This window comes from Stegastes partitus, unplaced genomic scaffold (genome assembly GCF_000690725.1).
Source record: "Stegastes partitus isolate 25-593 unplaced genomic scaffold, Stegastes_partitus-1.0.2 Scaffold46, whole genome shotgun sequence".
In the NCBI taxonomy this organism is placed as follows: domain Eukaryota; kingdom Metazoa; phylum Chordata; class Actinopteri; family Pomacentridae; genus Stegastes; species Stegastes partitus.
In genome coordinates this window covers 184,881-212,261 of record NW_007577777.1, presented here as the reverse complement: position 1 = coordinate 212,261, position 27,381 = coordinate 184,881, and the positions used below count along the sequence as shown (strand labels likewise).

Sequence of the window (27,381 nt, the reverse complement as noted above, 5' to 3'; positions counted from 1 at the left end):
TATTTAAGTGAATAAGTGAAGTTTGCAAACACATTTTTCTACCTGCGATGAAAAGTAATTAAGTGCATTTATTAACAGCTTTAAAAGTCTACGTTCATAGATTTTAAAATGTACTTTGACACAACTGAATCAATTAATAATCCACTTATCTTATTTTGTATGACGCATGAAGTGATAAGTGTTAAAGCCACAAGTATAAAATATCCTTAAAATGAACTTCACCTCTGCAGGTTACTTTTATTGCAAATATTATAATAAAAATAATACAACAGCCTTTGCAATGACAATGTCCTACTTTGACAGGAGCATCTGTGTGTTGACGTTATTTCCTTTCTTTCTTTTTTTTGGTTGTGGTTTTAGGAAGCCTATACCTTGCTCATGTGCACAGTAAAAATGTGAATGTATGATATAATGCAGTGTGTGTTCTTTGTGATGTGACTCTTGTTATTAGAGTAAAGGATTCTTTTCATATGACTTTATATTTTTTTATGAAGGGAACATTTCTTCACTCCAACTGAACTGCCTCCTCTTATTAAGAAATCAAATAATACGTACATTAAATTCAGACAGCTAATTTTAAACATTTAACTAAAATATTAAAAACTGCATCGTGACATGGTTGAAACACCTCAGCCTGCTTATGTGGCAGCACAGTGGCTGACAGCACAAACCATCCGAGCTAATTGATCAAAAACAAACACAGCTTGCAGTGAAATCCCGCAAAACTTCGCGATGGCAATCGGAGCTTTCTGATTGGTCGAGAAGCTTGAACGGTCTGTCACGTGTCCTGGGGTTACTTGGCATTCTGGGACACAAACAGTGGTCGGTATGAATAGCTCTAACAGCGACAGCAGCGGCAGCAGCATCCACTGTGGAGGCACAGCGACGAGAGCAACAACAACACCCCGCCAGCACGGAGCGGACAAACTGGTTTTTCACATCCGAGTCGTGTGTCACGTTTGTCGCTCTGGTGGCCGCGAGAAGCGGAGCTGGGGGCCCGCCACGGTGGTTTAGTCTCTGAAATGCAACGTTGGACTTTATCCACGCAGCGAGCTAGTTAGCTATCGACGGGAGTAAGTTAGCCCTGCAGTGATTTATGCTAGTGTGCTAGCAGCTGGATGGCAGTGCTGGGGGAGTGGTAAAAGTTCACGTTAATGCACAGGTTCTCTTCTTGTCGTCTCGGTTCTGTCCTCACAGCTCGTCTCTCTGCTGTCCCGACAGCTCCCTCCATCCGTGGACTCAACCTTGTCCTGAGCTGAGTGATGACAACTCTGAATATGGCGAGGGCTTCAGACAGCGACTACAAAACTGGACACATTGAGCCACTGGACTGGCAAGCAGCCCAGCGAGTGTACCCAAGATAAACATTGTGAAATTGGACAATTCTTGTAATGGCTAAAGATATTGATTTATTTTATCTGTATGTCGCGCTGCCCCGTTGCTGTCAGAGTAGCAGAGCAATGGACTACTGCTGCTGAAGCCATCTTCTTTAAAGTTTAGAAATACTTGTCTCTGTTGAAGCTCAACAAATCGACATGGACTTGCGCTGGATGTAAGACTTTCTGGAAACCTCTAAACATCTCAGCTGTCTCCAGGTCGGACAGGTCATCTGAGCCCTGCTCCTGGTCCCCAGAGCCTGTTTGAGGGCCAACATGTCAGTGTCAGGGGCCACGACCGTGCAGCTTTTCACCAAGCTTGTGAAGCATGCAGTGGGAAAGACGCAGATTCAGCTGAACCGCTGGCTGCAGAGAACTGCCACAGATGAGTGTGACAAAATTGACATTCTGATATGCAGCGCCTTCGATGAGAGAGGGGTCGGCTTAGGCAAGTCGGACGGAGACCCTGAGGTTATCGGTGACACAGGGGGGACGACCTTCACCAGCAGTGGGGAATTTAGACACCCGTGCTGTATCACCACCTTTTGCTTCAAGAGCGCCCTGCTGGCATGCATCCTGACCGCTGTGTGCTTCTCCTCTGTTGCCCTGGTGCGGCAATACCTCAAGGACCTACTGCTCTGGGTGGAGAGCCTGGACAGCTTCGTTGGAGCCATGCTGTTTATAGTTGGTTTGATTATTGTGTCGTTCCCATGCGGATGGGGATATATTGTACTTAATGTGGCAGCTGGCTACCTCTACGGCTTTGTGCTGGGCATGGGACTAGTCATGGTGGGAGTATTGATAGGGACCTTTGTAGCACATCTAGTGTGCAAACGACTATTGACTGACTGGGTGTTGAATAAAGTTGGGAACAGTGAACAGCTCAGTGCTGTCATACGAGTGGTGGAAGGAGGAAGTGGACTCAAAATTGTGGCCTTAGCAAGACTCACCCCCATACCTTTTGGGCTCCAAAATGCAGTTTTCTCGGTGAGTATGAAAACTCGATTACCAGATGTTTCTTTTCATAGCTGTGTGGACATTAGACAGTCAATAAGTCCACTGCAAACTCATGGGTTTTAGTAGAAAGGTCACAACAGTGGACTAGCCAGGAGCAGAGCTCATTATCCTGCTGGAGGTTGGTTTGGCAAATCGCTTGCAGTCTTGGCAATTAAACCTGTGACCTTTTTTGATTTTAAAAGGAGCGATATTCTTATTGCTAGGCCAGCTGATACTCAGGGGAAATCAAAACTAGCCAGAAACCGGTCAGGAACGACCAATATCATTTTAGCTGTGATAGATTTTGGACGTTGGACATTGTACTTGACCTGGTATTTCAATATTCAAGGCAGACTGCAGTGTAATAGCAGAAATGAAAATCTAAGGACAGTCCCTAGAGAAAGGAAACTCATTCCTTTGGTGGAGAGAGGAAGTGCTCCTGTGAAATGGATTCCACATTTTCAGCCATATTTCAGGTTTTCATATTTGAGGCGAGGCTTTTTTCAGAACAGATGGTAATGTTAGAGTAATGCAGACTAAGCCATAGGCCTTTTTTTTTTTTTTTTTTAAAGAATTCAAACTAGAAGTTATTGGTCAAGAAGGCAACAAACACCATGTGATCTACATTTTAAAGCTAAGCAGTGTCAGGATCGCTTTCAGCTGCACTCCTACACCTAACCTGAGGCCCTTGACCTTCATATGTTGCATGAATAATTTATACCTGCTGATTACTCCTCTCAGTCAACCCATTGATACCTTCAAATGGTAGAAGCCTTTGGGGGTCTTTTACTGTATTGTAGAACAGTCAACTGGGAGGTCACTCAACATGAAAAATGTTCTTCTAAGTTTGACCAAATACTTAATGAAGTATAACAACCGGAGGGTCGTCTTGAACTTGTTGCCGCTCAGACTTAGACCTTCAAAATAGTATAATCCCAACTAATGCAACCAAATCCCTCATCGCTGTCTTCGTTTGCATGAGATTACTGTAGCATCTCATGCAATTTAAACCCCTAAAAATAATCCATCTGAAAATACGTTACTGGTGATTATTGTTATTATTTTAGGAATTTTGCTTTTAGTTATTGCCTAATTATTATACATTTACCCAAGATAAATAACTGTTACTATAACGTACTGTGGTAGTGCTAATGCTGGAACAGTATCAGGTTTGAACAATAGAAATTGTCAAGAGGTTACCTGCTTGTATCCTCTGAATACAAGCAGAGTTACAGTATGTCAGTGTATGCACTGTGCAGTTTGTCTGTACACATCAAATGCAGGTAGCTTAAACCGATAATTGTCTTTCTAAATAAATTTGACCAACAGACTCACTGTGCATGATAATGTTTTATTAAAAGTTGTATGCATACACACATTTTCTCACATACATAAGATCAAATTGACTCTTTACTTTAAAACAACTAAAACATGTCCAAGGATGATGAAGAAAAAAGATCAGTTCATTCCAATTAAGTTGGCATTTAGCCTACTTAAACACTGTATCTCTGAAGCGGGATGAACATCTTAAAACTAGTAATATACCTGTATTTTATAGATGATGAATTTGTAAATGTACCTGTCTTTAATATTCTGAATACAGGAAAATAAAACTCTGGCAAGAACAGAATTAAAATAATGTTAAGATAAGAAACCAGCAGTAGCATAAACATGCAGAAATGGATGCAGAATGGGGAGCTTGAAAGGCATTTATAGCTTGCAGCATGGCGGAGTTGATGCACAGGCCCGAGGCAGGAAAAGGAAAAAAAAAAAAAAGAAGATGACATAAGAGTGCTTCACAAGCACAGTAATTGTATGGTGCAAAACCAGTTGGTTCTCTGGGGTGACTGATTTACTCGGACGTTTCCTTGCTATATGGAGATGGGTGTTTGGACTTGGCTTTAAGTTCTGACGGATCAGTATAGACACAGTATACACAGTTCATCATAACAGTTCAGGAGGCTCACTGAATCTCAAGAAGCATCAGCGCTTTATCGACCCCGGTGCATTTTCAAGCATTTTAGATTAAAAGAAATTAAAAATGAAATGTTTTTTATGATTCATCTCAGACTTTGTGTGGGGTTGAATTGTCTGTGTTGTTTTTTACTGACACTGAACATGGATCAGGTTACTGTGAATAGATTTGCTGTCTGGCTGTACTTGTAATCATGAACATGTTGGGTTGCGTTATTCAAATTCAAAGAGATCAGTATGTTCAACTTAAGGTATTATTGGCTATAGAGTTAAGTTGTTCAATCCATTTCCTACTCATTTTTTTAAAATTCAGGATCAGATATTGTCATTGAAGGAAAGACTTTGGATTAATATTCATCATCATGGACTTTAGATATCAGTGTTGCATAAATATATCTGGGCAGTCACTGTTTAAAACGACCCTTATACCTTTGGAGAAATGAAACGAGTCATTTAGTAACAGCAAGATGAGATCATCCCAAGAATCAGCTGGCTTGAAGCTACAGGCAGCTCTGCAGGCAGTAGACGTCCATGCTTGACTTGTACATTGACTAAAGGGCTGGTATTTGAGAAGCATCTCGGATTTAAATGCTTGAGCTGTGACATTAGAGTTGAGTAGAGAGAGAGATTTTGGCATAATTAAAAACACCATAAGTAGGTGGTAAGAGTTAGAGTGCTCTTCAAAATCTGTGATAATCAGTTTGAAAAATCATATTGATGACACTGAAGACAAGGTGGCCTTTTGATTGTTACATCAGTATAAAAGCTCTCTTTATGTTTTAAACTGAATGCAGCACAAAGTCATTTGTTGGGTTGTTGTACTCTGGAAGTACTGCTCAGATGAAATTTAAGCTCAAAGCTCATTTTGCAATGTTAAATATTGACATTATACCTGCTTACTATGTCCACACTGTGATCAGCACATCACATGATAATAGACTTTGCTGAACAGGACATATATGAGAAACCCAGCAGATGGTTGTCTTTTGCCTGACTGACTTAAACGGCTCCTGCTTTTCATTGGTTCACACTTTAAGCCTCGTAGTCGGGACACAGCTCTGCGTCCAAAGGTTGAAATGTCCCTCTGATGCCAGGATCACAGGTGAAGCTTTAACAGTAGCCACAACGTCCAACTTATTGTTGTGCCGTGCAGAGGTGAAAATGAGGTGTCAAAGTCAAAGGGTCAGAGTTTTCACAGTGCTGGCTCAGCTGCTGTCTGGCATTATTAGTCTGACTCAATCAGTTTGTCAGGGTCAAATTTCAAGCTGAGCTAATTGACAGTCTTTTAAAATACCGATTTTGAGCTTCCTCTGAGTTTAATATGTAAAGGCAACTTTGAAGTCGCTAAAGCCTCTACTGCTGTAAAAGTGGGTCATATTTTGTTGTGTGCCGCTTTGCATTTGTCATATTTCTGCTGGTTTGTTTCAGCTTATGACAGCTGTTTGTCTTTACGATTCTGTCTGTGTTTGACCCATTGTCATGACTTTTGAGATCGTTCCCTTTTTTCCGTTGAAGTGGCTCTGACTGATGTTAGTTTGACAGCCTAAAAAAAGCTGGATGTATCCCTCAGCAGTTAGTGGACATGAAAAGCAGGGATAAAAGAAGAATGAATTCTGATTTGGACATGTAAGCAGATACACAAAACAATGACTGTATTGCTGCATAAACGCTGGACGGTAGGATTTGGAGGTTATTAAGCAACGTATTTTATATCTTTAAAGGGTGAGTTATCAGTCTTGCCATTTGACATTTGCCTCCCCAAGTGGCTGCAATATTTAGAGGGGTAATTTAATTGAAAGATAATAACTAAGCTAATATTTAAAGCTGGAGGAGAAACTGGAAAAAGACCAGGCCGTCGACTCATTACACAAACCTCAGTGTGAAGCTCTTTTGTTCCAGTTGGAGAAGTGAATGTCATAGTGGAGCTATCACCAGGGAGTTCAGCCAGCACTGCCAGAAGGAGGCTAATAAGCTGAATCCCCCTCTCCATCTTCCTCCTCTGCAACATTTTCGTTTCCCAGTCCAGAGGGGTTTCAGACCCAGCTCAGACTCTCACTGTACACCTTGTAATTCATCTCACCTGGAGGCTCATTATTGAGCTGAGCTGATGGATCACAACGATCTTATTCTCAACAATAAAAAGTGAAATTGGCCATGTGTGCCGACTTCGAGGGCCGTACCGGCTCACGGTGGAGTTATGCGTTGTCTGCTCTGCCCTTGGTAAGCACTTTCTGTGGGCGAGGCTACATTTCACCGCGCTCCCCGCTTCTTTCTGCTGAAGTGGATGGTGCTACATTATAGCGGGTAACCTAAAACGACACACAGACTGCAGCAGTTAGCAAAACAATGGGACAGCTCAGGAAAAATGGTCGCCAATCCTTTGAGGACGAAGTGGACGTATTCAGCTCTCGGCGTGTGTTTTATTATTACCACTGCTCACTAGCCTGGTTTCGTCCCTCTACTGTCATAATGAGATGATTAAGCGATTGGGGAATTCATCAAGTGATTTATAGGAGCCTAACTACAAGCAAACATGTTTGTGGCGTCTTTAATTACACCCGGGGCCTCATCCTTCATTACAAAGGATAAACCCTGTGTGTGTCCCGATAAAAACGGAAGCAGCATCACGGTAGCAGTCCTGACATTTACTACACAGTCAAGATAGCCTACTTGCTGTTTTGTTTACAAGCACGGAGTCAGACCTGCATTGCTGCTGCTCTGAATAAATCAGGTCAAGCCTAGGATGGGGTGTTTTTTTTTTTTCCACTTGAATTTGCAGATTATCTTGATACACAGACTCGCAGAAGCAAGTAGGAGGTTCAGTGGGAATTCTCTGCACAGTTATAAAAATACCAGCGACTAGCCCTTCCCTGGTTGCGTATAAGACAGCTGCATATGCTGGATGCCTGGGTGGGAAGAGAGACTTCAGAGGCCTCACAAGTCAGCAATGATGGCTGAGAGAAAGAGAGTGTATTCCTTTTCTTCTGTAGCTCTCACATGTCTCAAGAGATCAGCTGGAGGCATTCTGATTGTGTTGACACATGGTGTGGACACATCAGTGCTAATCTTTGCAAGGAGAAAGGGCCTGCTACACGATCGTACGGACGGCGAAACACACAGATGAAAAGCAGCCTGACGACAACATTAGCTCGATTAACCAGATTTTGAGACGGTCGGTGTTCGATGGTATGTAGGCGAGGCTCTTATCAGTGTGCAGTGTGATAGCAGGACAGGGTTTTAGGATTTATCACTGCAAGGGAGACACTTGGGCTGGATCTAGCATAAATGTCCTCAAGCCCTGATAACATTTTGGCACAGCCAGTGTCTTGCAGCAACACGCTATAGCCCCTGACACGCTGCTATCAGCCTGAGTGTAGTCACAGTGTACATAGTGCCAAGGTCACATCCTCGCACAGCCAGCACAGACACACATCGGCTTATGTCATCACTTAATCAAGGGATCAAGGGTGACAGCAAACACAGACACTTGTTTATATTTAGGTGGTTGTACCGAGATATGAAATGAGACACTGAGCAGAATGCGTGACGACATGTTGGAGTTCAAGGTAGTTACGCCAGATGGTACTTAGAATTTGTCTGCCAGCACAACCAGGATCGTGCAGATTTTGTTCATTATTGTGAATTTATATTCATTTTGGGGCATTTATGCCTTTATCTAACAGATGTAGTGGAGAGAGACAGGGAATGTGGGCAACGATAGCAGGAGAATGGCTGACAGCTGATGGTTTGGTCGGAGTATTGTGCATCCACACCATGTGGCCGGGTTGCACCTGTTCTCACTATTATTGTGGCCTAAGATAAAGTCGTGTTTTGCAATTTTTCTGAAAAACAACGCCCTGTTTTTGTGCAGTTTGTCCAATAATTGAAGTGAAATCCCTTAGAGCATTATTGTGACGCAGCCTTGGAGTAAACGCTGCCAGATCAGACCTCAGTTAAAGACATGTGAATCACTGACAGGGAATTCATTGGAACTGGACTCACAACAGCACTTCTGCATGAGATGACTGTGTGTAGCACTAAATGGTAGTGGCTTGTTTGATTTTCAAAGCAAACATTCTCTTTACTTTTACTAAGAATCTTAATTCAAGGTAACTTAATGTTTTTTTTTTCTGGATTTCTGGAAGAAACTCTGAAAAACAAACTTTAAATGGGGCTTGAGGGAAGATATTTTTTCCAAATTACTTTTTTCCAAGGTCAGGTTTCCAAGTTTGATCAAATTTCTTAGCTCTTCTGGAATTTTTTCAGTTTTCTTCTTTCCTTGTAGCAAAGGACAAAGCACCTGCACCGCCATTTAGCTTGAACCTGGTTCTCTGAATGTCATGTTCTACCTCTAAAATGTTGTTTATATTCCTCCACAGCTGATGAAAACCGCACAAACAAAATGAGCAGGTTTAAGTTCCACATGCAGACTTAATACTGAACACAGATAAACTAATACATATTGAATCTAATCCTAAATGTGAATGCTTGACAGAGGACTAATGTTATCTCGTTCATTGAAATCTGTTTCTCATTTCCGTATAAAGTTGAACTATTATTAAAGCTGTTATCAACGTTTAAAACACGTTTCTTACCATTGTTTCCTCTTCTAGATCACAGATGTGTCCTTGCCAAACTACCTGGTGGCCTCCTCTGTGGGTCTGTTGCCCACACAGCTTCTCAATTCCTACCTGGGCACCACGCTTCGCACCATGGAGGACGTCATCGCGGAGCAAAGCGTCAGCGGCTACTTTGTATTTAGCCTGCAGGTGAGCTGATGGAGATAAAACATTAAAGTATGGAGATAACATTTCCTGGAATAAACTGGATTTAGCAGCAAACAAAACACATGAATACATTTGTCTTGGTAATGTGCCTTGGTGGGCTGCAAGGTGGAACAGTGGTTAGCACTGTTGCCTCGCAGCTAGAAGGTCGCCGGTTCACCTCCCTGTAAGGACACCCGGGATCTTCCTGCGTGAAGTTTGCATGTTCTCCCCAGCGTGGGTTCTCTCCAGGTTCTCCGGCTTCCTCCCACAGTCCAAAAGCATGTTGAGGTTAATTGGTGATTCTAAATTGTCCATAGGTGTGAATGTGAGTTTCTGCCTTCGCCCTGAGTCAGCTGGGATAGGCTCCAGCCCCCCACACCCTAGTGAGGATTAAGCGGTGAATAGATGATGGATGGATGGATGGATGTGCCTTGGTGTGAATTGTGTCGTTATCCCTTTACATATGCTGCATGAGCTAGAATACATGGCATACCTTAACCAGACACAGCATTTAGTCCAAAGGAGCATTTTAATTGCAACAGGAAAAACCTATTTTCCATTGACACAACCCACATGGCTTCTAGCACACAGACGCAAGAGACTGCAGACGATCTGACTCTGAGGAATTCAGTTTGTAGCAATAGTAGCCATGAAAATGACATCAAGCACAGAGAGACAAAGGTGACACACCCGTTCTTCACAGTCCTTCTGAGAAAAATATTTACACAGAAGTGTTTGTGGTTGCAGATAACGAGACACATATCTCTAAACCACACCCACGAAATACTGGGAAAGCTTTCTGAATGGATGAGTACTTTTTTTTTCCACATTCAAGTCTACCCAGTCTGTCAAACAGTTCGCTAGCGCAAAAGCCAAGAAACAAGCACCTTCCTTTAGTGTTTACTTACATAAATGTGTGAGTACAAATGCTTTGCCTTATGTAGTTATGCAAAATATGCCCACAATTCAGTTCAGCTCACCCGGAGGTCAGTGCAGGCTGTCACCACATCCCCAACACCTGTTCAGCTCCATTTGATCCTCACAAGTGTTCAGGGACCAGGGGTGGTTTCTGTGTGAAGCATTTGACAAGTTCCTAAAGGTTGGAGGTCAGGGGTCGGTTCAAGATTAAGTAGGTATTTGGGTTTCATGTCGAAGTGAAGGCTGTTGCTACATATTGACACCTGGCTGTGATGACACAGAAGCTATTCATGGTGGGAAACTGTGACGGGGAGCTGGTGAAGCCCAGTTATGTCTGGTACCCGCAAAGATACACATTATGCATGCCACTTTTTTTCTACCCCGTCATCTTTACCCGTGAGAAACGATGCATCAGTTTGCTGGATGGGTACTTGTGATTATTAAATATAGCAGTTATTGACAGATGTTCCTGTATCACAGTCTCAGTGTTTCAGTGGCTGCTGACTCAGTTTTAGCAGAACTACAATTGCTGGTCTCATGTTACCTTTGACAGATACAGTCGAAACCAGAAGTTTACCTACACTGTACAAAAAGACACATAACCTTTTTTTTCTCACTGTCTGACATTAAATCAGACTAAACTTTTGCTGTTTTAGGTCAGTTAGGATTACCAAAATTATTTCTATTTGCTAAACGCCAGAATAATGAGAGAGAGAATTTTTTAGATTTTTTTTTTTTGTTACTTTCTTCAAGGTCAGAAGTTTACATACATTTCTTTAGTATTTGTTAGCATTGCCTTTGAACTGTATGACTTGGGTCAAACGTTTTGGGTTTCCTTCCACAAGCTGCTCACATTAGTTTGATGAATTCTGGCCCATTCCTCCTGACAGAACTGGTGGATCTCAGTCAGGTTTGTTGCTCCACACGTCTTTCCAGCTCTGGACAGTAATGTTCTACAGGATTGAGATCAGAGCTTTGTGATGGTCACTCCAACACACTGACTTTGTTGTCCTTAAGCCACTTTCTAACTAATCTGGTGGTATGTTCAGGGTTGTCATTGTCCATCTGAAGACCCATTTGCACCCAAGCTTTAACTTCCTGGCTGATGTCTTGAGATGTTGCTTCAATATTTCCACATAATCTTCTTTCCTCATGATGCCATCTATGTTGTGAAGTGCACCAGTCCCTCCTGCAGCAAAACACCCCCACAACATGATGCTGCCACCCCCGTGCTTCACAGTTGGGATGGTGTTCTCAGGCTGGCAAGCTTCCCTCTTTTTCCTCCAAATGTAACGATGGTCATTATGGCCAAACAGACCATCAGACCACAGGACATGTCTCCAGAAATGAAGGTCTTTGTTCCTGTGTGCATTTGCAAACTGTGATCTGTCTTTTTTATGTTGCTTTTGGAGTGATGTCTTCTTCCTCTCTGAGTATCCTTTCAGCCCATGTCGGTACAGGACTGGTTTCACTGTGGATAATGACTCTCTGACCAGCTTCAACCAGTGTCTTCACAAGGTCTTTAGCTTTTGAAAATTCTCTCATTATTCTGCCGTTTAGCAAATAGAAATAATTTCGGTAATCCTTTCTGACCTAAAACAGGAAAAGTTTAGTCTGATTTAATGTCAGACATTGAGAAAAAAAAAGGTTAAATGTCTTTTTATACAGTGTATGTAAACTTCTTATTTCAACTGTGGCTTGAAATAGTTTGACATTTCGAGAAGTAAGGAGTAACTTCAGCAGCTTTGCCACTAAGTTCTTGAGTCAGTTCTGTTCAGGGCTCTTTATGCTATCTTGTGAATTGGACAGTTGGTTCCAAATCTATTTTTGGTAGAAATGCTGAGAACAGTTCAAACCGTGAACCAGAACTGTTCTATGTTGGTGGAAAAGCAGTATTCTATTAGTCTTTACTGGTCGTCTGGCACCTGTTCCCAGCTTAGAAGCAGGCTGGCGTGTAGTCGACCATAAAATGCCAAATTGTAGTTTCAGGCTCTGTTTTACAACATCGTAACTCCTGAGTTGTGTAAGTGCTGGAAGACAGATTTTCTGACTTTGAACAGAGCAAGTAGAGCTGGTTGAGCTGGCTGCGTCCAGTTAGAGCTGCGCTGCCTGGCTGCAAGCTGTAGCTTCATACCTTAGATTCAGACATGAGAGTGGTATCAATCACTTTATTTATCTCTCTACTAGAAAGCCATGAAGTGTATTTCCCAAACTGTTGACTTATTGCTTTAAATACACATGAGCGTGATGCAGCAGTGCCAATAGATTTTGATTTTGGGGGAAAAGAAATCAGTATTGGCAGATAATCCCAGCTGAGGTTTTTCAACTGATATAAGCAGAGAAAAGGTCAGCACATCCCTCCCGACCAACATCTGCTCTGGATGTGTAATGAGTAACTTACATAGTAGAAAATTGTCCTATGAAGGCTATTCATCCACTTCTTCCTGGTTTTTGGTTAATGTTGTAGCTGTTTTGCCTGTCGAAAGGTTGCGCAGTCTCCATCCATCCATCCATCCATCCATCCATCCATCCATCCATCATCTATACACCGTTTAATCCTCACTAGGGTCATGGGGGGCTGGAGTCTATCCCAGCTGACTCAGGGTGAAGGCAGGGGACACCTGGACAGGTCACCAGTCTATCACAGGGCCACACTTAGTGACAGACAACCAAGCACACTCACATTCATACCTACTGACAATTTAGAATCACCAATTAACCTCAACATGTTTTTGGACCTTGTGGGAGGAAGCTGGAGAACTCGGAGAGAACCCACGCTGCACGGAGAGAACATGCAAACTCCATGCAAAAGATCCCGGGTGTCCTCACTGAGACGTGAACCGGCGACTTTCTTGCTGTAAGGCAACGATGCTAACCACCGCGTCACCTTGCAGTCCCTTGCACAGTCTCACAATGTTGAATTTTCGAAACGAAGTCTGTCATGTAATGAATGTTATGTAACATGTAGGTTTCTGTTTTCTGTTTCCATCCCTCCGTACGTTTTCTAGCCGTATTAAGAGCTATTCTGAACTCCGCACCTTTTCTTCTTCTACAGATCGTCATCAGCATTGGCTTGATGTTCTACGTTGTGCATCGGGCTCAGGTCGAGCTCAACGCAGCCATCGCCGCCTGCCAGATGGAGCTGAAGTCGTCACACATGAACGGCTCCTCCACCAATCACAGCGGCTTCACCTACTGCAGCAAGAGGGCGACGGCTGGCAGCGGGAACTGCATCAACGTGGTGTGACCTCAAGCCACCGCATGTGGTGGTAGCTCCCACATCTTGGTTAGTGAATTGTAAGACTGCATAGCTTAGAGGAACCCGCTGAGATTAGACGGCGTCCAAAACCTGGTGGTGGCATATAATTTTCATCACGACATCATATTCTGACCGCACATGTGAAGAACCCCCCTGAAAGCGTTCGCCTTTAGTCGGTACGATGTTCTCGCAGTGTGGGACCACCTTTGAAGAAACGATGATGCTGCTGAAAGTGGTTTTGCGGTACATCATTTTGGGAGATTTTTTATTTTTATTGAGGTACTTCTTAACGTCTACTCTGTTATAGGAGATGTCAATGAAATTATGATGAAGATGTTTAGAAAAATATCAAAGGTGGCGATGTGAGTGAGTCATTTAAAGCATAGCGAGGCGTTTACTGCCTGCTGTCATTATGAATGTGCAATCTGGAGCTTTCTAGAGAACCAAGGAATTGATTTTCCATTTCAGTGTCAAAAGAATGCCGACCTATGCACCTTTACGTCATGCTCTACCTGTTCTCGTTTTGTTTCAGGGGATTTTTGGGTTTTTTGTTTGTCTACATCCAGTGCTCATCCTCGATATAAATAATAAGGGCATTATTGATATTTTTTTTTCGAATGATTTGGCTTTTTAGTCCTGCTCATTTTTTAAGTGTCTTATTTTTGGACTCTGGAGAAAGAGGAGAAGCTCTCAGCGGGCTCGACTCCGACTGTGTCGTCTCTCCTGGCTTATAGCTGAATCGGCCTCGCCTGGCCAGAGATCATTTTAGTGCTTCTGCAGTTTTGATAAGAGCAACTGGAGTAGAGAGCAGGTTTCACAGCAGGAAACTCAGGAATGTTTCTGCCAGGAAAGTTTAAAGTGCAGCGTGGTCGGCTCGTCGGCAGCAGAGCCACGTGTTCCCACATTGGACTGAAACGGAGATGTCAAGCTTTTCCTGTAAATGTTTATATTTAATTTTGAATTGATTTTTACATTAGCTTTTATTTTATTTCTTTATTTGGCTGTGAGATTATCCATTAGTGATTATTACATTAGTTTTTGTTTCAAATGGTAGTTTTGACAATTCAGTGCAATACAAGTAGGATGAAATGGCATGAATGTCATATTTCAGTGCTGAAACCAAACTAATCCCAAATGCTCTCAAGCAGATGAAATAACACAAACCTAGGTCTGTGTTTTATTTAGATTTACTTGCATTATAGATGAGTACGCTAGATGAGATAAAGAGGCTTTTATTTTGTACGTGCCATAATTTGATAACGCTTATCGGACGTTACGACATCGGCCCCGCGTGAGCTGAGGCTACATGTGACTTAATACTTAATTCTTCGTTGTTGGTGATGATGATAGACATTACCTGTGAACGATTCTTGTGTTTTCGCTCTTAATACGACAACAACAAAGCTCTCCTGCTGTCGGTTCTTTTGCACAGTCCACAACAACAGACAAACATTATTTTCATACCGTTAAACCAGGAAGGGGTTTGGTTGGCCAAAAGTAGAAACAGATGCGTCTCAGAAGCTGACAATCAAACACAAATGGACACTAAAGTGATGAATGTGATACTAGTTTTTATTTTTCATTTATTGTGATGCTGCTCCTCAGACGACGTCTGGTTGAGGAATAATAAGGGCTCCTATATGAAATATCCATCTCCGTGTCCCTGTAATTGTTCACAAAAGCCTGTTTTGTAACGCTGGCACAACTTTTTTGTTTTTGTACAAATTTTTTTCTTTTGAAAGCCAGAGTCAATGTTCGTCCAAACACATTCCACGCTGTCAGTCCTCTGACAAGCTGTAGAGTTATTTTCATGCTAAATGTTGGTTTAAGGGCCCCTTCCTGTTTGAATTTAGCAATAATGTTTGACAGTCAAAAGCAAAAAAATAATCTATATATATATATATGATAGAAGTCCTACCAGTGAGGTCTTTAGCCAAGTGTTGGGAACTGTTCAGTCGCAGTGTTAAAGATCTGTTTGTAGACCTGATCAAAAGTGAACAAAAAAAAAAAAAATACTGCATTTGAGTCTTTCGTCGATCCATATTTCACTGTCAGATTGAGTATCAACATTCCCAGGTTTGTGTTACAGTCTTCAACCTGCCTTTTACCTCCCGCTGCCTCTGACGGACATTTCTGCGCCGCCGACGATGTGGAAGACGAGTCACGAGACGCGTCTGTGATCAGAACAGCTTGTTTAGTTTTCCAGCACTTTGTTTGGAGAGCCCCTAAAACGACAGATTGCTTATACATTCACGTCTTCAGCGTTAAACCTAAACACTTTTCCAGTTTCTTACTTGAATCGAAAGTTTACGAAGAGAAAGATGAGTATGTTTTATGGCTGCTAGAATTCTAATAAAAAAAATTACTCACAGTTCTCATCTACTTACTTTATAATAAAAAAAAAAAGACATGGAAATTAATTGTCACTGTTTTCGATGACGAGCGTGTTGTAAGTGTCACCTGGCAGAGACTCTCCAAAAACAAAGTGTGATTCAAGAAAAGCTGTTCTGCTCGGGAAGTGGAAGAGAAGTGGACGTCACACCGTGTTTAATGCAAAAATCAAACGCATGAAATTTCAATCGGCCACCGTGGACACACTTCATAACGTTTCCGCCTCTCAACTTGGGACTTGTGGAGAAATTAGCGGTTTTACACTAAAGGCTTTGGTTCTTCCTAGGTGGGCTCTACTTAACTTAGATATAGTTATGCAACAACTGATTCCCAAGGGAAGTATATTTCATAGACACCCACACAAGACCTGAATCTGGGATGTAACTGCACACCTGAACTGTTACAGAGAAGGGCAGTTGTGATATTATTAACTTAAAGGCTCGAGTTTAGGGTCACATTCGGTGCTATGAAATGCAATACTTCCCCATCTGTATCAAGTGCATTACACATATACTGTATTTTGTAATACAGAGAATTTTACAGTGTATAAATATTGTTATTTATCACTGTACGATGCTTGTTCAGTGTTATTTATGAAAGAGAAAATAAAACCTGTCTGAATTTGTTACAACTTTTTTTGCTCAGATTTTTATTCGACCTTTTCTTCCTCCTGCTTTTATCAAACCTAAAAATTTATTCATAAACTGAGTGGTTTTTTCCCCCCTGATTTGAAGGTTCATGTGAAGTTCATGATGTTTAAAAAATACCGAGTTGCATCGTAGGAACTGTGTGATTCAGCAGTTTTGGAGCTTCATCCATAGAGACAAAATCAGGATCCGTCAGCCTCTGCTCCAGTGTGTACATTTTGGTTTTTATTTTGTCTTCCGCGAGTCCCCAAACCTGGTGGAACACTAAATCATTGACATTTATTCCAGAAGGTATCTGCTGCACCTGTTTTAAGTTCCAGCATCTTATGTAACGCTGAGTAAAAACCTGCTCTTGTTTGCCTTCGCTAAACTTTCTGTCAGCCTTGTTTGTTCAGATGGAAAAGCAGCTTAAGTTTCTCACATAACAGTGGAAAAAGTCTGACTTCCCAACAGATGTTTTCACAGAAACGTGTTGAAAAGCTTCCACCGCTGATTAAATTTCACTATCTTTGTTGAGCTGCTGCACATTTAATAAAACCCCCCACTTTTTTTTTTACATTCCGAATCCTTGCAAGAGTCACTCAAATATTACCTGTGCTTCATCTCTAACCCTTTGAGAGGGATGGAAATGTTCTTGCTCAGAAGGTTTCCCCTTATCTTGCAAACCTCTAAATAACTGTCGCTACTCAAATATGCAGCAGAAGCAGCAGCAGCAGCAGCAGCAGAAGCACTGTATGGCCAGAAATAATACTGGCTTCTGGGGCAGTTTGTCACAGCGATTTTGAAGTGAAGTAGTGATGGATGTGGTGGTGGTGATATAGATTGGAGCACCACTTAGGCTTGCCCTTGCCTTGCCTGTGACAAGCTATCTGCGCAGAGGGAGGTGGGTGTTTGTGTGGACGGCTAGATAGATAGATGGTGCTTGTGAACAACCGCACACACACACACACACACACACACACACACACACACATACACACATACATACAGTGGAAAAAGTAGCCCACAGCCATCTGCCCACATCCCAAATTCAACGAAAAAAATAAATAAAAATACAAAGCAACCAAGAAAGAGCCAAAGTCTATCAATCAAACAGCAACACGCCAGACTCCTCTTGTATTTTATTGCTCCATCTGTTACCAGGAGCTGCAGCACACACTGCTGCTCTTCACACAAGCCGCCGATCCTTTCCTGGGCTCGGGTCAGATTTGTGTCAGATCCATCATCGTCCAACCCCCACCTCAAAGGACAAACCTCATCCCAGAGCCTCCCCGCCAGCGTGCGGATACAAAACCAAGAACATTCATTTTGACGGGCTTCAAATAAAAGCCCCGGTTCTCACTGAGGGCTACGCTTCTGGAGGGTGGGGGGGAGAGAGAACTCCAAAAATACATCTGTGAGGCTGTCGGTGCTTGACGATGCAGAGAGTGAAATTATAAAAGAAAAGAAAACAGGCGGAGTGAGATGATCTTGGAATACATCCACGCAGCCTTCCAGAGGGAAACTTATGGTGCGGATGTTTATGGATTTGTGGAGGAGGGAAACGCTGATAGGCCTCTGGCAGAAGGATCCCGCTCAAGACGGAGGCAGAGATCACGTGACTGCTTTCTTGGCCCAGACAGCTGTTGCCTCCATCTGCACCATCCATGACCTGCTGCTGTTCTCCTCCTTGGTGCTGTGGCGTGACCCTGCGCTGCTCTCCTGCGCCGTACACAATGTGCTGCACATCTGGGCCGATTGGTTTGACTCTGATTTCTAACAACGCGTTGCAGTTCAGCGAAATAACTGCGGTTTAGCCGTAAAGCTGTTTCCCCCCAACAGCTGCTTGAACGTTATTTTTTACCTTAGTCAGCGATGATACTCTTCATCCTGAGCTGGCTTGATGCTGTTTGTTGAGATTGTACAGTGTTGTCAGAATAAAATGTGTTTCACCTAAACTGTAATGAAGAATGCACTTAAAAAAAAACAAACAACAAACCAAAAATATCAGCAAAACCTGTCCAAGTGTACAAACCAAACGCTCAACTAATGTATGAATAATGCAAACTCATGATGTTTGCATGAATCAATGCAAGATTTATTATCTTGATGCTCACCTTTGACAAACTCTGCATTTATATTGAAGCTTAATGAATCCTTAATTATTGACTGTAAACTCATTTATTAATTTGTTATCTTACCATTGCTTTGGATCCCATAGACCAGCGGTTCTCAAACTTTTTGAGCCACGACCCCCAAGATAACATAAGTTTGTGTTCGTGACCCCCCAGTTTGAATTTTTAATATCTCATGAGCAATAACTTTGTTGTTCATGCATTAATGCGTTAAAAATAATGTGTTAATTCCACAGATTAATCTCTTTACATTAACATGTTGATTTTCTTTTGAATGAATAAATGATTTGAATTTATTTCGAACAAAAAAGAAAATATTTATTAAAAAGAGCATTAAAAAGAGCAAAAAAAGAATAATAATATCGTAATCAAATCGTAATATTAACAAGTCCAAAAAAGGAGTGGGAAGAAGTATACACTTTTTATTTTGACAGCCCTAATACAAATTTATTTGATAATTGTAGGCTTTATTTATTTATTTATTTTCTATAATGATTTGGCGACCCCCCTGAAATTATCTTGGGACCCCCATGGGGGTCCCGACCCCCAGTTTGAGAACCACTGCCATAGAGCATACTGCTGAGTCAAAATTAGAATCATAATTCCAAAATCATTCATGAAAAATGTAATTTCTTCCCCCTCATGACCAAAATAAATCAAATATGTAGAAAAATAATGACATATGATGGAGTACATAAATGTACCTAAAACCATGACCCTAAATTAGTAAACTATAAAGTGTATTTTTAAAAAGAACTAATTCATTTTGTTTGCCTTAAAGATGTATTCACTGAGATTTTTAGTTTTAGATTTTAGATGGTAGTTTTGTGTAAAAAGTTCTGTCAAGATCATATCCAGACATTTGAAGTATGTGTGAGAAGTGAGTTCATGATCATGTTCATATAATTAGTAAAGATAATGAGGTATCAAGCCGATAAAACCGTGATAAATATGTTTTTAGTGGTTCAAGAAGATGAGGATTAAATGAACTATCGGTGTGGAAGAAGCAAATTAAAACTGGATGTAAACTATTAGCAGGTAAATCCAGGATTAGTTCTTTCAATTAGCAGAACTAGCAGGACAAACATCCACATCGATCATTACGCCACACTAGAGGTGCTCACTCCTGAGGTGTTCCAGGCTTTAGATGGACTCAGCAGAGCCGGACAGATTCGGTGTCCTTGCTGATCAGGAACCAGGAATCGGGGGGGACAAACGAGGGAGGGAGGCCTGTTCTGATGAGGCTGCTCCCAGGGAAGAGTCACATCTGTGTCCTCTCCTAAGGTCAGATCTTCTTCACTGTGGTGCAAAAAACAAAACAACAACGCTGCTGTCTGCTCGCCGAACAAACACGAAAACACACTCTCAGGTCTGAAGGGTGTGTTACAGAGAGAAGGGAGGCAGCCGGTGTGTTGACACTCTGAGGAGGAAGAACTGAAGCACGAAGGCAGCTGAAATGTAACTGGTAGGTTCTGTGTTAAATTATTACAGAAAAGATTGTTCTCTTTTTCACAACAGATAATAAACATTACATAGCAGGGAAATTTTAAGGGCTGTGCTTGATTTTAACGTGCACACAGGCATGTATCACCACACACACAACAAAATACATTTATGTCAGAGGGTAAATCACAACAGCATCATCAGTCTGGATGTTGGTTGCAATGAAGAGGGAAAAATAACTAGTATCGGCTGATAAAGGCTTTAAAATCATGATTGGTCACAGATGACATGAAAATACAAACATACAGATATAAAAATAAGTAGGTTGAATGTCGACATAGTTTTCCTATTTGCCAACTAAATGGTTTTTTTTGAAAGGCATTGTGTTTTCTGTCTGCACCGGCCAGTGAACCGTCCTGACAAAAACAGCAGCAACAGTGTTGATCCCACTGTTCCCTGGAAAAAGGACAAATATGTGCACATGTTTAAATCATGAGAAATTGGAAAATATCAGCATATTGGAGCTCAGGAAACATCTGTCAGTGGTCATACTCACTCTGATTTTATGTTTAGTTTTTTTTTTTACTTTCCTCCAGCTGTTTCCCCATCTTAGTTAATGGACCAACAGCTTAAACTGTGTAGCGGTCAGCACAACATTTAACGTTGGGGTCATTATAATACTGGGATTGAGCCTTGAGATTTTAAATACTGAATTCAAGACATTCACCAATTTCAAATTCAACTCTGGACTGCCCTCTAGTGGTCACATGCAACAATTACACCCACAGTGTGGCCTATATGGGGTATCTAACGTCCATCCATTATATATACACCACTTTATCCTCACTAGGGTCGCAGCTGACTCAGGGCAAAGGCAGGGGACACCAGTACATCACAGAGCCACATAGACAGACAGGATGGAAATGGACAATGTTGAATCTCCAATTAACCTCAGCATGTTTTTGGACTGCAGGAGGAGGCCGGAGAACCCACGCTGCACAGGAGGAACATGCAAACTCCACTACATTACAGTGAAAAATATACTCTAGTATAATCCAGTGTAGTTGAATTTAATGAAGTTGTTGTGCTTGGTTGTCTGTCTCTAAGTGTAGCCCTGTAATAGACTGGTGACCTGTCCAGGGTGTCTCCTGCCTTTACCCTGAGTCAGCTGGGATAGACTCCAGCCTCCCACGACCCTAGTGAGGATTAAGCGGCATATAGATAATGGATGGATGGGTAATGAAGTTGTTTCCACCAGACACTTTCATTTTTTTTTTGGCCTTCGTGCCTTTATTGGATAGTGCAGTGACAGAGACAGGAAAGTGGGGGAGAAGAATGGGGGGAGGACGTGTGGGAAAGGGCCATGAGTGGGATTCAAACTCATGACCTCCACATCGGGACTGTAGCCCTGCACATGGGACACCAGCTCAACCAGGTGAGCTATAGCAGCGACCCACACACCTTCATTCTAATGTGACTGAAGCCTCCCTCAGCAGGTGACTTTATTTAAATATCTAGAACAAAAAAAATTACAGAACAGCATCCTAACGTTTCAAAATTCAATAGCAATTTCTTCAGTCAACATTTTTTTAGGCCACCATGGACAAGAAGTTTTGAAAATGCAGCATCACAGCATCAATCCATCCATTATCTATACACCGCTTAATCCTCACCAGGGTCGCAGGGGGGCTGGAGTCTATCCCAGCTGACTCAGGGTGAAGGCAGGGGACACCCTGGACAGGTCACCAGTCTATCACAGGGGAAAGTGCAGCAATGCTAAAAAAAATTGAGTATCAACAGCTCCCAGACCGAAAGCTCTATGAACAGCTGCTCATTGATGCCGTAGCAATATTGTTGTCAACTGCCGTTCCTGTGGTCAAAAATTAACGTTCAAACTTAACTATAAAATACATTTCAGAACAATGAAAACTCATTTATTGGTGCTTTTTACATTTTAATTAGCCATTTTACCTGCAGAAGAAAACTCTTAAACAAAAGACACATAAGAGGATAAAACTCATCAAATCAAGGCATCTCATTTCCAGGCAACCAGCTTCAGATGTGGTTACAACATCTTCTTCTTCTTCCACTGAGAAAGTGTTACTGTGGTCTGACCAGTCCTGCACTGGCAATGCAAATCAACCAACACCAGCAGATGTAAATCTAAATATCTAACAGGCATGCTGCTGGTCGCTTTTTGCATTTCTAGCCAGCAGAGAAGCTACAGTAGATTCCCCAGTGATCGCTGGTGTAGCGGCCACAGTCCAGCTTCTCCAGCCCCACTAAAGCCATGTGATCGGGAGCCAGACGTGGGACTCCATCCTTTGCAGCCGGACGGAGGTAGACGCGGTCGAAGCGACAGCGACTGACGAAGGGAACAGTCTTGTTGCTGTTGGCTTTGGTATCCCAGGTGTAGCGGCAGTGCTCCTGCTTGCCCAGCCGCTCCCACACATCACAGACGCTGGAGGGCAGGCCCACCTTGGCCACCTGAGAGGAAACCCAGAGGTACAAACTATAGTTAGGTGTCTGGAGACATCTACTGCCTGCATCTGGCTGGAAAGATGAGCGACTGACCTCAGAGTCCCTCAGGTTGGTGTCCCCTCCAAACAGGACGGTGACGTCATCGGGCGCCTCTTTCATCCTCTGCATCGCCACCCGCAGCTGCTTCATCCGCTCCTCTGCGTGGCCTTTACAGCTCTCGAGGTGGGACGTCATCAGACACAGCTTCTGGTCTTTGAAAGTCACCTGATGTTAACAGAGGAGAATGCACCTCTGTATCTGGTTCAGGTGAGCTTATGTACGTTACACACAGGTGATGGTGCACAAACCTGAGCAACGAGCAGGTTCCTCATCATCTGAGTGGTCGGGTACGTCACTATCTCGCTCTCCACGAATTTGACACGAGACTTTTTTAGCATCATCCCCGTGAAGTAAGCATCTTCACCACCTGATCAGCAAAAGTTAGATGACGGTAATTTTTAACCAGTGGTTCTGTTGTCATGGCTACCCGAGCCACAGCATGCTTATTGTTTTTTTTTTTTTTTATTTCATATTATTGCAAAAGTGTTCCTTCCAGAATTACAGATAAATATATGGGCTGTACATGAGGCCGACAATACTGAGCTCACCTACAGTTTTTGTGCAGATATTCTGTGTAATACAACGGTGGGGACTCTGGTTTTAGCACAACAGAGTATACATCAACAAAGACAGTAGTCACAAAAAGAGAACACACAGGCATCACTGATTCTATTCAAATAAATAGAATTCAGTAGCCATCATTTTACTGTGTACACCTATGCTTCTCCTACTGTGGCATGTCAAAAGCCTACTAAACATACTGTACCTTCAATGATGTGGTAGCTGACAGCACGTTTCTTCAAGTACTGGACGTATGGCGGAATGAGCTCCTGCAGGAACACCACATCAGGAGTATATCTATATGAAAAGAAGAAATAGTTTACAAATAGTATCTGCCTTTTTCCAGTCAGATATATGTGCACCCTTGATCTAAATATTCAATCTCCAGAGGTCTGCTCTGAACCCGTCCTCAGATTAAATATCAAATGATGCTCACAAAAAGGTGTACAAAGTGTAAGATGTGCTTACAAGACTAAGTAGGAACAAAGGCCTCTGGCACGCTCTCCAAGGTTGTCGGTATCGAGTCCGTCCACGTTCCAGGAGATCAGCGACAGTTTACCGTCATCTTCTTCTGAGGGTTTCTGTGTGGTGGCCGGACTGTCGCCAGTCAAATCTATGCTGGAAATGATGAAGAGGCAAACTTAATATCGAGTAGTGAAAGGCTGGCTAGTTGGTGAGATGGACAATTCTCACCATCCATCCATCATCTATACACCGCTTAATCCTCACTAGGGTGAGGAGTCTATCCCAGCTGACTCAGGGTGAAGGCAGGGGACACCTGGACAGGTCACCAGTCTATCACAGGGCTACACTTAGAGACAGACAACCAAGCACACTCACATTCACACCTACGGACAATCTAGAATCACCAATTAACCTCAACATGTTTTTGGGCTGTGTGGGAGGAAGGCAGAGAATCTGGAGAGAACCCACACTGCACGGGGAGAACATGCAAGATAATGGATGGGTGGTTTATAAGAATATGGTTTATCCTCCAGGGGTTTTAAGCCTTCACATCATATTATTTTTCCCATTTAATGTAAATAAGTTGTGATGTTGAGTATACAGAGAGTAACTTTCTGTCTGTTAATTCATCTCACCATGCAGTGGAACTCGTGCCTTTGGTTGCTGAGTCACACTCTCCCGATTTAAGATGGCTGCCTTTATGTTGTGATGAAGGTCTCCCACTGAAATGTCACAAATAAATTTGCAAGTTAGACAGTGTGTGGGTGGTGTTGGAAACTTGTGGATATGCTTATCTCTTCTCCTACACACCTGTAGATATGAAATAGATGTGCAGATTTAATAGATATGTGATGAGCTCCTTTATCTTAAAACAAGACAGCAGCCTTACCATTCTCCTGGAGGTTTCTGCTCAACCTTCTGCCTCTTAACTTTGGGACTGATGTCTGTCTCTGGTGTGTCTTCTACTTCAAATACTCTCTCCATGTCTGCCTCAAAGAAAGAGTTCAAAGCTCTCTGAAAGAAAAGTGACAGGAGAGTTATGCATTTGTTTAACTAACTAATTACATGTGCAGCAGATGTATAAAGATTTAGCTTTTTTTTTTTTTTTAGCCACAGAGGCAACCCGAATCAGTGAAATAACCCACAGCTGCTTTAAACTGGAATTAAAGATTGCACATATCGGCCAGCAGCGTTCACATTCTGTCTCAAGCTACAACAGTAATTCAACAAACTAATATTAGATGTGTGAGGCCTGAGCTGGTGGAGCTAACTGTACCTCCATCTCCCAGTCGTTCTCAGCCAGGTAGCACTGAGCCACGGCGCCGTCAGTTCCCGCTATCACCGCAAATTCCTCGCAAAGACGAGTTCTGTTTTCTTCCACATTAGAAACTGACGGTTTGTCCGAGTCGGATGTGGACGCCATGATTTCTGGCCAGTATTTTCTCTTAGACAATTATACAAAATGATAACAGGTAAAAGCAAACCTCATGTTTGTTTATCTCCGCAAGTTAGCTCAGGTGTCACAGTGAAAAACCTCCGGGTGAATCTGCTCACGAGCCGCTTAGCAGGATTGAAATTAATTCTAAAGTAGGCAGAGACACGTGGATAGGGAATCATGTTCATGTAAGGATAATGTTAGATTTAAAATGAAGTAGACGGAAAAATATAATTGCATAAAACGTCCCCGCATTATTTACTCCGGAGTCTGGGAATCAAACGTTAACCTCACCGCATTGGACTGTACTTTGCATAGTTAAAAGAGATAATTAAAAATGACACCCAGGTTAAATATACCGTTACTAATAATTATTGGCATTACGGCAATGCTGTTTAGACTTTGAATGACAGGTTTAGTCGAAACGCCCCCTAGCTAACAGTTTAAATTTCGCCCGGACGATTTATCTAACGCAACAACTTCCGGTGTGAAATAAACATAAGTTTGACATTGGCTTCATTTATTAGCGGCAAACATGGCTGCTTTGACTTTAAATACCTTAAAACAAATAATGAAAACAATGGTGGATAACCGGGGCTTTGACAGAGTCCTGAGTAAGGTAAACACACGCATTCTGCCACGTTTACTTGTTCGCTTTAACATTTATTCGTGTGAATGTGAGCACAGTGTAACTCTGCTCGAGCTTTTAAACACAACTCAAGCCAAGTTACTTTGCGCTTTGCTGTGTTGTCACTAACAGTTTGGTGGTTTCTTCAGGTGGACGTTTTGTCTGCCAGTCCCGGTAAGGTAGTGTGTGAGATGCAGGTAGAAGAGGAGCACACTAACCGGGGAGGGACGCTGCACGGCGGCCTGACAGCCACCTTGGTCGATGTCATCTCTACCTTGGCGATCATGAACAGTGAGAGGGGAGCGCCGGGGGTCAGTGTGGATATGAACATAACGTGAGTCCATGAAGAGTGTAAACCCTGAAATGCTCAGTTTTATCAGCAACTGCTCCCTAAAACCTTGACACCACCTGTAGATTTACCAGTGAAATGTAGATTGACGTCTACTTCTCATATGAACATATTAAAACAAAGATTGCTGTGCAGCTGTAGTTCATAAAGTCATTTATATCAGTCTGTCCTTAATTGTGTTTAATGACCCTTTACAGATTGTTAAAGCAAGGGCCTGAGACTCGATGCATCCATAAGCAGATATAACTGCAGTCATGTTTTCTACCCTCCCCCCCAATTACTCCTTTAAATTTTATACCATGTTTAAAAAAAAAATAAAAATCATAAATCTAGTATCATTAAGGTTTAAGATTTTAATAATACTCTGCAGCTTGCATTTTATGCATACCTGGAGCTACAAAGAAACTGTCCTTCATATTTCTATTTTCAAACCTAATTTGCTCATTAACTGTGCAGCCATTTTCTGTAGATTCATTTTTTGTTGATCTAAAACTGGCCACTTGTGATCACAGTGGCTCTAACACCACTTCATTTAGCATATAAAATACCACTCTTTATACGTCTAGTGCTGCCTTATCTTAAAATAGAACGAATTTAAGTTCACACCATGTTCCCTTTCCTCACCACCGACACCAACCTTGACCTTCGGCATCCACTCAGATTAAAAATTGAGTCGACAAACTACAAGTGACCTGAAAAACAAAAATGTCTTACAGGTACATGAGTGCTGCCAAGTTAGGAGAAGACGTACTCATCACCGCACAGGTCCTGAAGCAAGGGCGGACACTGGCGTTTGCCACCGTAGACCTCACCAGCAAGGCCACGGGGAAGGTCATTGCACAAGGAAGACACACCAAACACCTCGGTGGCAGCTAATCTGTCTCGTCTCTGTGCCTGGCTGTAAACCACAAGTGTATATCTGTAATGTCAGAACAAAAGACTCTGAAGAAGCTGTAAACATGCCTCTGTCTGTACATAGTTTGCAAAACCACATATTATGTTTTTAAAAAAATGTAAGAGGTGGGTTCCACAACTCTGTACGACTACTCAGTCCTGGTTACTCAATAATCTGTGTTGTTTCAGCTGTTACACATTTGTCATGAGCAGTTGCAGAACAGCTAGTTATAGTACGGTCAGAGTTGATCCTGATCTAACTAATGTATCAATGATTCATGCACGTGCAATAAAACAAATGGACAAAGAGTTATGCTTTCAGAATTTGCACTGTATTGGGATATGCTCAGCAGTATTGATTTGAGAACCAACAGAAAAAAACCCAGAAGTTACACGCCTTACACCCTTTTCAACTGAACACACTGAATCAACAAGGAGCAAAATTATATGTACTATGTGCTTCATATTCTTTGACAAGCGAGCTTGCGAAACCCAATTTTAATTTGATGAGCATGGCAGCAAATTATCTTAAATTTTAGTAGGTCAAATTAAACAAAAAAAAAAATAAAAATCAGTTAGCTTTCA

At 42.2% G+C, this 27,381-nt stretch overlaps 3 protein-coding genes across 3 annotated transcripts; 2 read left to right on the top strand and 1 right to left on the bottom strand.

Moving 5' to 3' along the window:
* The first annotated feature begins 1,051 nt into the window (after positions 1-1,051).
* tmem64 (transmembrane protein 64) lies at positions 1,052-15,705 on the top strand. Its single transcript, XM_008306441.1, has 4 exons — positions 1,052-1,073; positions 1,222-2,363; positions 8,960-9,115; positions 13,086-15,705. Exons 2-4 carry the CDS (start codon positions 1,653-1,655, stop codon positions 13,275-13,277), a joined length of 1,059 nt encoding a protein of 352 aa, XP_008304663.1. The 5' UTR covers positions 1,052-1,073; positions 1,222-1,652; the 3' UTR covers positions 13,278-15,705.
* A 6,090-nt stretch (positions 15,706-21,795) lies between these two features.
* On the bottom strand, positions 21,796-25,019 carry tdp2b (tyrosyl-DNA phosphodiesterase 2b). Its single transcript, XM_008306405.1, has 8 exons — positions 24,767-25,019; positions 24,380-24,504; positions 24,126-24,212; positions 23,494-23,643; positions 23,231-23,322; positions 22,713-22,831; positions 22,459-22,629; positions 21,796-22,371 (listed from the first exon to the last, which is right to left on the bottom strand). Exons 1-8 carry the CDS (start codon positions 24,911-24,913, stop codon positions 22,090-22,092), a joined length of 1,173 nt encoding a protein of 390 aa, XP_008304627.1. The 5' UTR covers positions 24,914-25,019; the 3' UTR covers positions 21,796-22,089.
* Positions 25,020-25,410: 391 nt separating this feature from the next.
* On the top strand, positions 25,411-27,105 carry acot13 (acyl-CoA thioesterase 13). The gene is made up of 3 exons (XM_008306416.1): positions 25,411-25,544; positions 25,703-25,887; positions 26,619-27,105. The coding sequence occupies exons 1-3, from the start codon at positions 25,461-25,463 to the stop codon at positions 26,776-26,778; spliced, it is 429 nt and encodes a 142-aa protein (XP_008304638.1). The 5' UTR covers positions 25,411-25,460; the 3' UTR covers positions 26,779-27,105.
* Positions 27,106-27,381: the final 276 nt, after the last annotated feature.

Excerpts from the sequence above, each read along its gene's own strand:
- acot13 (XM_008306416.1), top strand. The coding sequence starts at position 25,461 with ATGGCTGCTTTGACTTTAAATACCTTAAAACAAATAATGAAAACAATG. Across the intron at positions 25,545-25,702 it reads TTGACAGAGTCCTGAGTAAG|GTGGACGTTTTGTCTGCCAG; the intron begins GTAAACACACGC and ends TGGTTTCTTCAG. Across the intron at positions 25,888-26,618 it reads AGTGTGGATATGAACATAAC|GTACATGAGTGCTGCCAAGT; the intron begins GTGAGTCCATGA and ends AATGTCTTACAG.
- tmem64 (XM_008306441.1), top strand. The coding sequence starts at position 1,653 with ATGTCAGTGTCAGGGGCCACGACCGTGCAGCTTTTCACCAAGCTTGTG. Across the intron at positions 2,364-8,959 it reads TCCAAAATGCAGTTTTCTCG|ATCACAGATGTGTCCTTGCC; the intron begins GTGAGTATGAAA and ends TTCCTCTTCTAG. Across the intron at positions 9,116-13,085 it reads ACTTTGTATTTAGCCTGCAG|ATCGTCATCAGCATTGGCTT; the intron begins GTGAGCTGATGG and ends CTTCTTCTACAG.
- tdp2b (XM_008306405.1), bottom strand. The coding sequence starts at position 24,913 with ATGGCGTCCACATCCGACTCGGACAAACCGTCAGTTTCTAATGTGGAA. Across the intron at positions 23,644-24,125 it reads GGCACGAGTTCCACTGCATG|CATAGATTTGACTGGCGACA; the intron begins GTGAGATGAATT and ends CATCATTTCCAG. Across the intron at positions 22,832-23,230 it reads CAGCTACCACATCATTGAAG|GTGGTGAAGATGCTTACTTC; the intron begins GTACAGTATGTT and ends TTTGCTGATCAG.